The sequence below is a fragment of the Falco cherrug genome, chromosome 6, assembly GCF_023634085.1.
Source record: "Falco cherrug isolate bFalChe1 chromosome 6, bFalChe1.pri, whole genome shotgun sequence".
NCBI classification, from domain to species: Eukaryota; Metazoa; Chordata; class Aves; order Falconiformes; family Falconidae; genus Falco; species Falco cherrug.
The window spans coordinates 45,972,696-45,987,373 of record NC_073702.1 but is presented as its reverse complement, the minus strand read 5'-3'; the positions used below and the strand labels follow the sequence as shown (position 1 = coordinate 45,987,373).

The 14,678-nt window shown below is 37.7% G+C and overlaps 1 protein-coding gene across 1 annotated transcript in view; it reads left to right on the top strand.

The window, feature by feature from the left end:
* The window catches only part of RMND1 (required for meiotic nuclear division 1 homolog), a 22,240-nt gene extending 7,562 nt beyond the window's left edge, over nt 1-14,678 (top strand). The window contains 10 exon segments of the mRNA XM_055714987.1: nt 578-686; nt 3,653-3,728; nt 4,095-4,134; nt 7,537-7,637; nt 8,948-9,054; nt 11,063-11,127; nt 12,003-12,079; nt 13,225-13,345; nt 14,126-14,242; nt 14,503-14,678. Of these exon segments, the coding sequence (XP_055570962.1) occupies nt 578-686; nt 3,653-3,728; nt 4,095-4,134; nt 7,537-7,637; nt 8,948-9,054; nt 11,063-11,127; nt 12,003-12,079; nt 13,225-13,345; nt 14,126-14,242; nt 14,503-14,535 (846 nt within the window). The 3' untranslated portion in view covers nt 14,536-14,678.

The following is a 14,678-nucleotide window of genomic DNA, read 5'->3' as shown; positions in this document are numbered from 1 at the left end:
CACCTACAACTGGCCCAGGAGATTCATGACTTTGTGCTGCAGTGTTGCAGCAGCTCATACCCTGGGAGTTAGCTGGGCAGTGAGCTTTGTGCATGGAAGAACATCATGATTGCAGTTGGAGCTTCTGCTTGATAAACAAGCTAGGATAGTTGAACACCCATTTGTCTGTAAAATTAAAGCTGATTTTGGGGGTATCTTGTTTTTTATTTCAGTGGTCAGCCAAGTATGGCATAAGCTGTAGGATGGGACAGGGGTAGCAAGTGTAGCTCTACTGTTAAAGCATTTGGTTGGCACTCGGGGAAGAAAGGTTCACTTTGTGGCTCTGTAACGAAGTTTTTGGTGTGACTTGTTCATGTCACCTGGTTTGATCTCAGTCTGTGATTTGCTTTGCCACTTAACAGGGAGCAAGTAATCTCATTAGTATTTGTGCACTAGGTGGACAGCATGGCAATGATACTGTGGAAAAGAGTTAATAAATTAAAAATGTCACTCACATGATAAATTTGAGGCAAACAGTTGTTTACAGACATCTTGCTTCAGCCTTGCCCTAACTCAAATCTTTATTCCTTTGGTGCAGAATCTGATGCAGTGCACAGCCTTTGCAACAGCAGATGAATATCATCTTGGTAATCTGTGTCATGACCTGACTTCACATGGATATGTTGAAATAACAAGTTTGCCTAGAGGTAGATTTTTGAAACATATTAAAAGTAATGTTATACCTTGGGAAATTAAATATGGATGAGGATATAATTTTTATAACTGTGTATTCTTATTCTGCTAATACCGAGGAATATATCATACTGCCTATAAAAATATTGCTTTGCTTAAAAATTCCATTTGCCTAAAAAAAAATAACTAAACCTTACAGAATAGCAGTATAACCAGCACTTGCTGTTAATCTTATGATAATTTTTCTCAAAATTAGTATTACACTAGAGTTATTGAAAAATTAGATGCATGCAGGAAAATAAATTTGGAAATTTTTCTGGTACAAAGAATTTCTATGGAAATTTGCTAACTGAAAAGATTTTGAAAGTTTTCTTTATTTTAATTAATCTTCCAGTAATGTGACACCGTAGTGCTTCAGCTGTCAAAAAAATTTTGTAATTTGAAGTTGCATCTTCTTTCCATACCCACAGTTCTATTAATGTAAATCACTGAGGGTTGGAGGGGAAGGCATGCGAGAGAGAATCTTGCTGACTAAGTGAAATGGAAAAGATATACACATAAATGCTTAGTTCTAGTAAAGAGAATGCAGTTGATAGTTTGTTTGGGTTTTGGTTGTTTTGTTGGGTTTTTTTACTGAGTCAAATATATCCTAGCAATTGTTGAATGCTTCACTTAGCTAGGCTTCAGCAAAATAATTGGTTCTGATTTCTGCTCAGAGTATCCCTGAAGACTTAGGAAAGTATGGCTTGGAACTAGTTGAAGTATATATACTACAAGAGAAAAACAAATGGAGCTTTTTATAGCTTAAGGAACCTTATGCCCTAGAACAGCTGTGATTTTCATATGTTGGCAGTAGAATCTTTTTTTTTTTTTTTTTTTTTAAATAAACAGATTATATGAAACCAAGAGAATGACAGGTAGTGTTTATGGGCACTTCAGTAGAGGTTATCAAATATCTGGCTGTCTCTCAAACTCTTAATAATCCAAGTGCAAGAATGCTCTAGTGGGTCTCTTTCAAAGACAAGATTTACCAACGATCATCTTGCTCAGAAAGTTGAACATGGCAAAAAGACAAGGGGCTTTAGCATATAGGCTTCATGTTCCTTTGTATTAAAACCAACAGTGGTTTCACAGCTTTGGGTTAGAAACTTCGTACAATCCCTAGTATGACTGTGAATTACTGTAAGGCAAATGTTGCTGTTGCTGGTATTTTACCCTGGGAGTGTGGGTTTGACAGTTTTTTCATTTCTTCATGGTGTGGTTTTTGACTTCTCACAATAGGTACTCTATTTATCAAAAGTTTGGAGGAAGTAATGGTGAAAGGATGTTGGATTATGCCAGCAGATCTGATGTGTTGTGGTAGTTGGCTTGTGTGTGTAGGACTGGTTGGTTAGCAGCTCAAACACTGAATCTTGGAAAATAAAAAAATATTATCACACAGAAATCCAAATTAGCAATTATTGTGTGGATTTGTTGCTTTGTAGTGTTCTTCTTAAGCATTATTCTTGTTTTCAACCTCTTTAAAGACATTTTGGAGGCAGATCCTGTACCTCCGCTTAGAATGGACCAAAATGGACCAAATTCTCTTCAATTGTGTTTCATCTTGAGTGGATAAATAGATAAGGGTGATATTTGAAAAGGCAAATGAGAAAACGCAGGCAAATCCATGGTGAACTCAAACTCCACACCCAAAACTTGCTCTATTGATTCATCAAATGATGCGTTTCTGAACTGGAACAGCGAGTGGAAGAGAAGTCTTTAAAAGAGTTCATGCAGACCAAGTGTGTGGTCTCAGTTCAGGTATTGGCAAAAGAGCGTGCAATATTTAGGCATCTTTCGCTGCGGCCTCAGTCTACCTGGCCTGTATGGCTTGAGCAGTAAAGCAGAGGGTGGAATTTGTACATGGGCTGAATTTGATGCCTTGTCACTTGACCTGTGATCGTTCTGCAAAGAGGTTGAACTTTTCAAGGCTTAGGTGTTAGGCCCTGCAAATTCCTGTTTGCGGAGTCTCACTTTATAATAGAAGATAGGGAGTTTTGCTGGTCTATCTTCCACTAGTTCTGAAACAGCATGAGTAATGCTGGAAAGTAATGTTTTTTTGTCAAAGCCACATCAGGACTTATAAAACTTTGTCTATATTAGCAAGTAGAACAGTGGAGCAGACCTGTAGGAAAAAAAACAAAACCCTGTTTTGAGAATCCATCATGCACATTTTGTAAGTTTTGGGACATTGTCCCTACCTTGGCACAAGTCCGGTCCTTTGTAATAAATGCATGTAACAAATGTAACAATTCGGAAAAAAAACACAAAACCTTGTGGCTGGAGTACCACAGGTGCATTTTTTGAGCTCCTCTTTCATTTTAATTTAGTGGAAAAAAAAATTCCAGTTTAACACATCAGAAGTGTGGTAAATGATGGTGGCTGGAAGATTTGTTTCAAAAGCATGCTTCTGTTCTGGAGGAAAATGCAGGTGTACCCTCTCCTGTCTTGAGGGTGTGCTCTTCCGTGTTTCTGTGAAAGCAAAGTCAGCAGAATTTGAGTGTAGATTAGTCCCTTACTATATAGAAAAGAGAGAGATCTGGGCAAGCAGATTTGAATGGTAATATCACTGCACCTGTGGGCAACTTCCACAGTCCACTCAGGTTGCACATCCACTGCTGTGTTCTGTTCCTGGTTATTTACTATGCCCTGCATCAGTTTTCCCATAAGTATTTTTTTTTTCTTCAAAACTCACATTTCATTAATGAAAGATTGCAGTGAAGTTCAGCATTGTAGCTGAGTCTGTCTAGAGCGTGACACTTCAGAGAAGCAGTGTAGTTTCATATTGTAGTTGTTCCCTTGAAAACATTTTCATCAGAAAAATAAAATCTGGGACTGACTGACATGTTAGCATGTAACTGTTAAACTGGAATTATATGCTTAATAGCTATCATGTTTAAAAGTTTGACTAATTCAATTTTTTTCATGTATTTCAAACTAGATGCTGCAAATGTTTTGGTGGTTGGTACTGAGCACTCTGCAAAAGGTGATGATTCTGGCATAATTTTTTTTTTCAGGTAAGCTATAAATCATGCCCAAAGTGTTATTTTGTTAATAGCAATGGTGTGAAAGAAGTAGTGCAGCTTGTTAGATATTTGCGTTATATTACCTCATGAAATTCAAGGAGGAATAACTGCCCAATCAGAATGATTGGTGGGGGGGAAATCAGAATTATTTCAACAGTTAAAAAATAACTTACCTTGTGGTTTGTTTTTCTTTTAATTAAGGTATTGTTTAAAAACAACTATTATGTTGTTTTTGCAAAGATAGTATTAAGTTTCATGATTCAGAATGACAAAAATTGCCCAGTACAATCTGACAATTTCATTGAAATACATTTAAAACAGTATGATTACACATCAGTTTTTTCCTTGAATTCACAGGGAAGGGGCTGTTGTGTTTTGGAATGTGGAAGAGAAGAGTGTAAGTAAAGCAAAACTGTTTGTCAAAAACTTCGTAAGCAGGTGTTTTATCAGTCCCACAAAGCTCGGCATGCTTGGGCTTTGTTTGGGAGCCTGGATCATTCTGTGAAAGAAAAGGACCGATTCCTCTCCTAAGGAGTGCAGGTGCTTGCCTGCTGCTGCCCTTGAGTGTGTGGGTCGCTGATGTATCAGCTTTGAAACTTGAATTTCTGCAGAAAATGAGCAAAGATTATGTGTAACACAAAGTGGGTAACATTTTCTACTTAAGGCCAAGAATTTGAAAGCTTAATCTAGTGAGATTGACAATAAGAAAATTCTTGCAGCTCTACATCTGGAGGAAGTAGATCAGAAAAATCAACCTGTGAACGGTTGTTTGAAAGGCACTAATATAACAGAAAATGTGTTAGGAAAAAAGTATCATTCTGTTCTAGTCCATTCAAGTCAAAACTATTCAAAACCTATGTTTGCAGAACTTTGCAAGAGGCAAGATTTGTAAGCAACTTTTTAATGCTTTGTGTTTCTAGCAGCTAGCAATTTTCCTGAAGAAAGATGTATATTGATTGATTTAATTGCTAAAATGTGTTGATAATTGAAATGACAAACCTGTTATGATAGTTGGGTGCTCTTTGCTGACCAAGAGGGGTATGCCACAGGCATATCTTTTTTTATGAATATATTTATAGTTATTTAACAGGTTTTGTGATATATTTTTAGTACTGTGGTTAAATAAAAATGGAGTCCAGATACAAAGAGGAAAAGTCTTAATCTTATCAGTAGGCAGAATATGTGAAATTAAATGGTCTATTGAATAGATGATACTAAGATTCACAGGAGTTCACAGGAGGATTTTCATTAAAGTAAATGAAAACACAGAACATTTGTTTCCAGATGTGAACAATTTCTGGATTCAAGTTTGCTTTTTCTGTTTCAGACCTGAAATGTTCCTCATTTCCTGTCTGTTTTGGGGCGGGTCAGTATGACAGCTGGCCTACAAAAAGATACTAGTTCTCCCTTCAAATCTTGCCTGTAGCACACTTGGGATGCTATGGCCGTAACTACAGTACTGATCCATAGGTATTACTGAAGACTAGCTGACTAACTCCTGTTGATTTTTGTGAGCTGGGCACCTCTACCACTGGAGTACTCTGAAAAAATCTTGGTTTGTTGTACACGCTTAAGTACCTTTGAAAATTTGATACCACGTTTTTCCTGTCAGTGCTAGTACCTTTAGTTGGTCCGTTGCTAGCTTTATCTATAAAAGCGGAGGAAAACTGCCGTTTTCTGCTCGTTGAAATCATAGTCAAAGTTTTAACTTCCAAATGACTTGCTCAAATAGAGGTGTTATGCACATGTTTTAATGAACTGAAGCAAAAAAGAAAATCAAACTGCAGAACAGAAACTGAAAGTAGTTCAGTAAAACAAAACTTAGAGAATTGCTGTGAGTGGACAAACTTGCTTTTTAAAAGTACTCCAGAATGACTGTTAGGAGAAGAAAAAACACTTTAAACTAGCAGATACAGACTGATCATTAATAGAAATTCAAAATGTAAAATAGTGCTTTAAAATATCTGAATAGGGAGGTTGTACAGCAACAGCTTCCCCACCAAAAATAACACAGGCAAAAAGCAAAACTAGCTTTGAGGTGGAGTTTCATCTTTTTCTTAAAAGGAAATTGTGTGATGTGATTGCCTGTAATAGCAAGAGTTTGTATTTAGTGAATCCAGAACATCTCTTCTCATTAAGTGTGCTGTGTGACAGGTAGTCCCTTCTGTAAAATTAGGCTGGGCCTAGAAGAAACTCAAGTTAGTGGAAGCCTTTGTATTACTTTTAACTAGATAAAAGAAAGCTGCCACTGAAATACAATTTCTCGTTATCCAGAGCAATGGGAGAACTTTGGAAGTACGCATATTACAAGACACATGAATTTCACAGAATTGATTGCGGTCTGTAAAGCTTTGTTAAATCTTGCTCTGTACTGGCCCTGGGAAGCCTGAGCTGGTTGTAGTTCTGGAAGGGAATGTTAGTCTATTAACAGCGTAATTACTACTGTATTAGTAATGATTTCACAAAGCCAGCTAGAGCACCTCAGTTCAATTGAACACACTCTTGAAGTTTGGCATGCTGCATTATGGTTTGGCTATTAACTCTGGCATTATTTTAGCGGGGTTTGCATTGCTGAACTGTCCCTGGACACAGCATAGCTGGTTGGCCAAACTGACTGGTCTAACAGCAGACCCTTCCTTGCTTAAAAAATCAAAACAATTTTTCATACCCTTTTTTATCACAAGACTTGAAATATATGGCAGGTACTAGTCACACTAATATTAAATTCAGGATTATGAAACAAGCAGTTGCAGCTGTAGGGTTGGGGAGGGGGGTTAGTGAAAAATGTTAACGTGTCTTACATAGCCAGTATAGCCAAATTTCTTGAAAGCAAGTAAGAAAGCTAGCACTGCGAAGAAAATCCTTCTTGCAGGTGATCCAACAGATTTTTTTTAGAGTATTTAACTGGAGAATACACTTCATGAACAATTTACTAGCATACAGTTTTGCACTAAAAGGTAAACTATTATCTGTTGTTTTGAAGATAGTGTTTCAGGTATGACTTAGTAGAAGATTTACCTCTTTAAAGAATTTATGTATCAGAAGTGTATTGTGGTAGTGAGGGGTTTTTTTGACTGTTATGTAACTAAATGCCTTTACAAACCTGTAGGTGACTGCTTTTATTTTTTGGTTCAGAATTTGAGCTAATTGCAGAATGATTTTTATGAGAGGAGCCTTGTAGCACATAGAAAAAAACAAGGATGAGGGATCCTAAGACAGATGTCAGAGGAGAAAGTTTTGTGAAGGAAAAGAGTTCTTTCTTCCTGCATCAGGTTTTAGTGTGCTTGAGAATAAAATGACAATGAGATTACTTCTCCAAGTAAAATTGCACATTTAACTGTTTACAGGGTTGATTGTGGGCAGTTGAAAGCATTTTTACAGATTTCTGTAGCAGTAAAGGATTTCTGTAAAACAACCCAACCTCTGGTAGCTGAAACCAAACTATTGATTTTATCAGCAAACTAGTAATTTCGGCAGAGACAGCCACCTGATGTACTTATCCGAGTGTGGGAATGAATCTTTAGGATATCTGCCAAAATCTTGAACAGCTCATTGTTAAATGACATCTTAGTCTTTACAGATTCCGTGTTCATAGCCACAAATTCTTCCACGCAGCTACAGATAGCTTCAGAAGTAAACTGTTAATTATCACTTAATTCCTTAGCAAACCTATTAATTGTTATTTAAATAACTTCAGCATGAAGGGTTATCATCAACCTATTAGACACGAGATCTTTGTAGAGTGATAGTATAGTGCGTGGTAACTGTTCCTGTGCATGCAGTGGTCTTTTTTTCATAGATGAAGAATATCATGCAAGTACTAGAACAGCATGAAATCCAGCCGTACGAAGTTGCACTAGTCTACTGGGAGAATGAAGAGATGAACTATAGAATAGGAGAGTAAGTATCTTCAGGCACTCTTTATATAAAAGCTAATAGACACCTAAGACAAATTCAAGTGAAAGCATGAAAGCATCTAGTAAGAATATACGTGTTCTTACTCTTTCCCCTCCCGCCCCACCCCACCACCACCACCCCCACCCCGAATGATTAAAATAAGGAAAGGAGAAAACAGTATGTCCAAATTGACAAATTTTGCTGTACTGCTAAACTTGCATTTATGCAGTGGCCTTTGTGACTTGGTTATATAGTAGATTTTGTAAATTACAAAGCTCCCTGCCCATACACCTGAACATTCTACAGCAGTCCCAAACAGAAACTATGTACCTTAAAAAAAAAAAAAAAACAAACCAAAAAAACAAATAAGGATTATTGAGACAAGCCTGATTTTAAAGAGGATTCGCTGTGTAAGCTTTTCCTCAGTGGCCTCTAGGTCCATATAAAGGATGTAACTCAGCACATCACTTCACTTCCTAGGAAAACCATAACTTGAATACTGTGGAACAATAAACCTGGCAAGTTGTCTTGCCTTGTAAAATAGTGTTTTTTCATCATGAGGAGCAAATAATCTGTATGGAAATATTTCTCTATGTAAGTGATTATATAAATTCTGTCACTTTCCAACAGCACCAAGAAACATCTCGTAGACAGGACACTATAACGCTAGGAGCTGAGCTAATGAGGTTGATCTTATTTAAGGTAACCTGTTACGAGGGCAGGTTTTTCTTCCTGGCCATTTGAAAACTGCATGTACTATCCAATTGTGTAATTTGTGATTCCTGATATATTCCATTGTGTTAATGCAAGTTTCATAGTGAGATTGACATGATAAATAGAAGGACTCTCATGTCTCTTTTTCTTTGCTCCTGGCCCACTATGCAAAATAGAGGTTTTGGGGAAAGTAACATCATAGCAGGGAGGGAGCGACATTCATAAAAGTAGCAGAAGAAAAGGCAAACAGAAACAGAAAGATAATACAGGAGCTTGAGAGCAAGAGAGAGGCCAGCATCCTGCTTACTCTAAATTAACTGTGTATATAGTCATGCTGTAGTTACCATCATAGCGTGCTGCAGTTTCATTTAAACCTAGAAAACCTGGTCATGATACTAGACTGAGTAACTAATTTTTAGTGATTTATTTTGGTTACTGTCAGGTTGAATGTGAGTAAAACGCAAGGATGGGGATGACATCCATAAAGATATGGCATACTTTATATAAACAAACAACCTTTCTTGCGTTGTTAATTGTTCTTTAAGTGTTCCTTTGGTGGTGGCTTAGTCAATGAAGACGTTTCAATCCTATTTTAACAGAGGTCAGTCAAAGCTTCATAAAGGAGAAATCTTATTAAATTCTGAGCTGGATAGTGATGAAGTTGTTCTGCAGAAATTTGCCTTTTCAAATGCCCTTTGCCTTTCTGGTAAGTTAATATTGTTTGTAATATCAGCCTATGCTACAGATCTTGTGAAATGTCATTGTAAGTGGGACCTGTACAGTGACAGATTGGAGAAGGCTCAGTGTCTGATTTAGGCAAACTGCAAAGATTGATTGTGATTCAGTGGGAGGATTCATTTTCAAAGTTTTTACCTTGTTTTCTATAAATTGGAATTATTCAATGGAAATCACCTTAAAGATGAACAAAGCACATTAAGAAACATACTTTGCAGAAGATACTCATTCCGCTGAACATTCTGTTCCCCACCCTTGAGAACTATTCTAGGACAGCAATGAGCATAAAGTTCAGTACTTGAAACCTGTCAATAATCTTAGGTAATTAATCCTGACATCATCTCCTCTAACAGAAAAAGCAAGATGTCAGCTGAAGAAGTAATGTAGAGCAGTGATTCCCAGCTGGGGAGGTGTACTGGTATACAGGTGTGGACCAGAGCCACAGATAGTGTTTTCCAGGCTTACTAGCCATGGCAGGAGATAGCAAGGGGCACTGGGAAGAAGCCAGGCTCAGCAGCAGTGCTGCTGCTTGAGGAAATGCCCTCTCTGCTGCTTCAGACTGCAAATGAGGTAGAAAGTGGCAGTACAATCTAGCAGCAGTAAGGCTGTCTTTGAAAAGACCTTTAAAGGACATCAGTTCTGTCCACCCCTACTGCTTTTAGGGTAAATTACAAGATTCTTGCAGTGTTTGGGAAGTGCACCTTTAAACACAGAATGCATATTTTTGAACTGATACGCCACTTGATCAAGGAGTACAGCATAACTAAATGGTTCTTGACTGTCAAAGGAAAAGCTACTGAGAAAAAAACTTATGTTCTCTATAGCTTTCCTATTCATAAAGCAAATGCATGGAAGAGTAGTGCCACATAACTGAGCAAGTGATTTATTTCCGGGATATAATTGGTACCAGTTTATGTTAGTGTGAAACATGCACATGAAGGAAAACAGTTCAATAATGTTCAATAAAAATAAAGGATGCAAGTATAGTTGAAGTCAAATTCATGACACAGCGGAAAACAGCCTCTGTCAAATAATCGGTGATAGTTGAAATGCCTATTGGCTTTTTGTCAGGGGCTAAATTAAATGTCAGTTAAGTCACTGGCTTGAATTAGGCCTCTCTGTTCAAAAGATGATTGTGAAAAATGCTTGGCATTGGATTTACTATCAGTGTCCTGACTAGATGATAATATTGATTACTACCACAATGGAGTTCATTTTGACAATTAAATCATTCCTGATTAATTTTTCTGAGTGAATAGGGTTAACGTTTGATCTGTTGCTACCTTATTCTTGTCTGGGAATCTGTGGACTAAAGAACAAAGGCCTGAGTTGTATCATCTTCCTGTAGAAACATCTTTCCAGGCTCAAGCTGAGGCATAGTAGAATTTATGTTGCCATGGCCTGCGCTGAACAGCTTCTATAGATGTTAACATCTTCAGTGAACAGTGTATTCACCAAAAAACAAAATGGGAGTTAAGTTTGAACTGAACTTCAGCAAGTACAGGTGGTGTATCTACGCAAGCCAACTTGGTTTGAGCATGCTGCATCAAACACTGGACAAATGGAGAGTGAGGGTTCTGGAGGACACTAGAAATGCAGCAGAGACTCTTTGAGTGGCACCACATGAAGTGAGCGTGATGGCTCATTATCGCCAGCCTCCTTGGAACGTACTTTGCAAAAGCTTTGAACATACAGGAGAGCACTTAACAAACATGTAACTTCTGAGCTGAAGGAAAAACTCTCCAGGATCTGAACTGATCATTTGGAGAAGAGCTGCGCTGTGTGCAGTGCTGTGTCCGTGCCCAGCCTGGATTTGTTTGTACATGTACAGGCATTGATTGTATAATACTAACGGTAGCTTGCTGCAAATAATGTCCGTATGTATCAACATGTCTTGAAGCAGCATGTCAGCAGATTCAAAGTTACTTGAAAGCATATCTGCATCTCAGTGTTCTGCTTTTGTCACCTCTGTGTTGCAGTAAAGCTGGCTATTTGGGAATCATTGTTGGATAACTTCGTGGAATCTATCCAGTCAATTCCCGAGGTGAGGTCTTGTTTGTAGCTCTCCTCTCCTTTTCTAATGTGCTTTGTAAAAGATCAGTCCAGATACAGCTGAGGATATGGGAAAAGCAACTGAATGCTTAATGCATTTGATGAAGCCAATGTTGAGAAGCTCAGAACACTTGCACAGTGGTGGGACAAGAAATCATCAGTCTTTAAAGGGTTGGGAGCGGGGATCTGCTGGAATAATGTTTCCCATGTTGCGCCACTGTCACTGCTACTGTTGAATGTGTACACGTAACAGGACAAGCAGCATTTAAAAACCTGGCCAAACACAATGTCTGGCAGCTTGCGCTGAAAGTAATGTGCTTTAACTCGCATATAATGAAGAGGTTTGAGTGACTTAAAGAGTTTTTCCTGAGACTTAATTAAAATACAAAGCCCATATGATGTCACATATAAAATGAGATTAATAGAGTTCAAAAGAGAAACTATAATTGGTTTTTTTTTTTTATTTGTTGTAAGGAAAGAGGCTGTAAAAAGGCTAAGTAGTGGCAAGGTGAAAGAGCACCGTCATGGCTTAAAAATAACAATAGTAGGAAGAAAAACCGAATGATATCTCGTTCAGGAAATGATTCATAGAAAATACCCCAGGATTTTGTATAGGTACCGATGATGTACTCAATGATTTATTGAAAAACCTGTTTGAACAGTTGCATGGTGATATTCTTATAAAGCTAGATAAGTAAGGCACTAAGCAAATAAAACTCCAATGTTATTGTGATAGGCATTAATTTTTTATTACGATATGCATCCAGATTTTAACTCATATACATACATCAGGCTGTAAAACTCCATACTTCTTAACTGCTGGTACATGCTACTTGATCCAACAATAAAAAACTTGTTACTTTGCAGATACTAAAGTCACGAAGGAAGGTAAAACTGTCTCATGCAGATGTAATGCAGAAAATTGGAGAACTCTTCGCATTAAGGTAACTTTCCTGGTTACACCCAAGACACTGTATTACACAGAACTTAAAAATTAAGTTGTGCATGATCCAAAGACCAGAATACACACTAAACATGGTGGGGTGGGTGAGGATTCCTTCAACCTTCTGTTGGCTGGAGACTGTGTGTGCTGTTTATGGTGGTCAGAGGACCCACTGGCTCACCACTCACACTGTGGTGTCTGTTAGGACATTAAGCAGCATATTGTGAATGCCCACATTCTGCACCCTTTTCCCTCCCTAGGTCCAGCAACACATCTCATCGCCAGTAATTACAGTAGATACTGGAGTATGCAAAGGATACCAGGAGGAAGGACAGGGGTAGGCAGAACTGTTAACTACAGACTAGAGTTAGTAAAGCTTTTCTGTGAGTTCTGTTCTTCCCTTAACTTAGTCAGAAACCACTGCTACATTGTAAAAATTTATTGGGGGTTTTTCCCCTCTCAAGTGAAGTTTGGCCATTGAGAACACAGAGCATTATAAACTTTTTCACAAAACTCAAAAATCAGTGAAGAGGTAAATTTAAAAAGTGATTACTGTTTTAAACACTGGATTTTATATCCTTATTTGAAAGACTGTTCTGTAATGAACAGTGATGTTCTAAGTGTCCAAAGATTTATGTGAGCAGTAGGTTGCAAGTGGGAGATTTTAGGTCTTAGCCTTTATAATGTTGAAACTTTAGCCTGGTCCTGGAAGGTGTGCTGTGCTTACATACCCAGCATGCAGTACTAGTCACACTTGGGAGTTCTGAGATACAGTCAAGTTGTTAAGGAGCTCCCCAGCAACTTTCATTCGGGTACCACTTCAGCTTCAGTGAGTTACTAGCATAGTCAAGGACGAACTGCAGAAGCCAAGGAAGGTGAGGAGTTGAGGAGGCAACACTGCCACAGGTAAAAGTCATTTATGCTCAAAAGTATTACACAGTACAGTATTCTTATAAAAGTTTCAGATGTGACCAATTTTAAACAATGACTACTATTGTATTTTTATGATGAAAGGAGATTCTTTTCATACTTTTTTATTTAAAATTACAGGAAACTTTTTCTGTTTTTTTTTAACTGCTATGTAAATATTTGCTCCTATATTCACCAAAAGGAAGTTTGAACTACAGTAGTACCCATTCTTTTTAGACACCGTATAAATCTGAGTTCAGATCTGCTAATAACTCCTGATTTCTACTGGGATAGAGAAAAATTGGAAGAGCTCTATGACAAGACTTGTCAGTTCCTCAACATTAATCGCAGAGTTAAGGTAGGTGTCTTACTGTTAGGAGAATTTTCCACTCAGATCAGCTGTCTTTGCTCAGCACAGTTACAGACTGCTCCAGGAATGAATGTTTGAATTGTAGAAACTGAATAAAGAATAATAGGATCCTATATACTATCCCCTTTTCCACGTTTGTAACCCACTCACATCTTCTATCCAGTTCAGGTTAACAACGCTGCCTCACATTAATGGATTGTGTATTTCCCAAGCCACTAAATTAGGCTTTAAGTAGTTGTAAGAAGAGGAGATTTAATTCTTCTTCTGAAACACGTGCAAGAAAACAAGTCAAAAAAACCAGATGTGAAGCAGTCTTCTTACTGACATGATCATTCAGGTCAGTTCATTGAAGGACGACATGATGCTTACTGCCGAACCAGAGTAAGAAGCACTAAAACTACCTCTTCCGGTGGTACAGCAACCGTAAATATTTAGTCACTTTCAAGGCATTCCAATAAGCTGCATCTTTTGCTTGTGCCTGTTTCCATGAGTAGATATCAGCCAGAAGCAGTTTAATACCTGCAGATGCATATCTAAATTTCTATTATTTTTGTGAACTTCTTGAAATAACAGGCTCATTTATATTGAAATTTCTGTTGCTTGTGCATGTTGCCTTACAGGATTTTCTGTTCTGTTCTTTCGCAGAAAGGTGTCAACACCTTTCTGGTTCTGCTCAGTGAAGCCCTTCTGTGGATTGTGTTCCTTTGTGTAGTGGTCTTATTCCCCTTACAGAATCCAGATTTGCCATACATTTGGAATCTCTTGCAGGTAATGAATGAAAAGCTTCAGCACTGCATGGACCTGACAGATCTAATGCGAAATCACCTGAATGAAAAGCACACTCTGCGCCTCGAGTGGATGATAGTCATACTCATCACCATAGAGGTTGGTAGTGGTGGGTTTTTTCCCCACTGTCACACTGAAAATGTTGGAACAGGTGCAATTTATATGCTTCACAATTTGAGAATTAGGATTATTTTATTAATGTAATGTACTGTATAAGGGGATTAGTCTTTAGTTCTTTGCAAGTAACTTTAGAATTGCAGCTATAATTATTTTTCAGATTACGTTGTTTACAGTATAAGCTGTTCTAAGGATTATTAAATCAAATAAAAATTCGTATCAATGTGTTTGCCATTCCACAGGTTCTGTTTGAACTTGCAAGGGTTGTTTTCTGATGACAGAAGAAACTCAAGACTGACAAAACCTGAAAATTCTTGTCTATCAGATGCTTCTGGAAAATAGTCGAATTGTGTCCCTTGATAAATATGTACACCTTCTTATTCAAATTAAAAAACAATAAATCAGTCTGTGAACATGA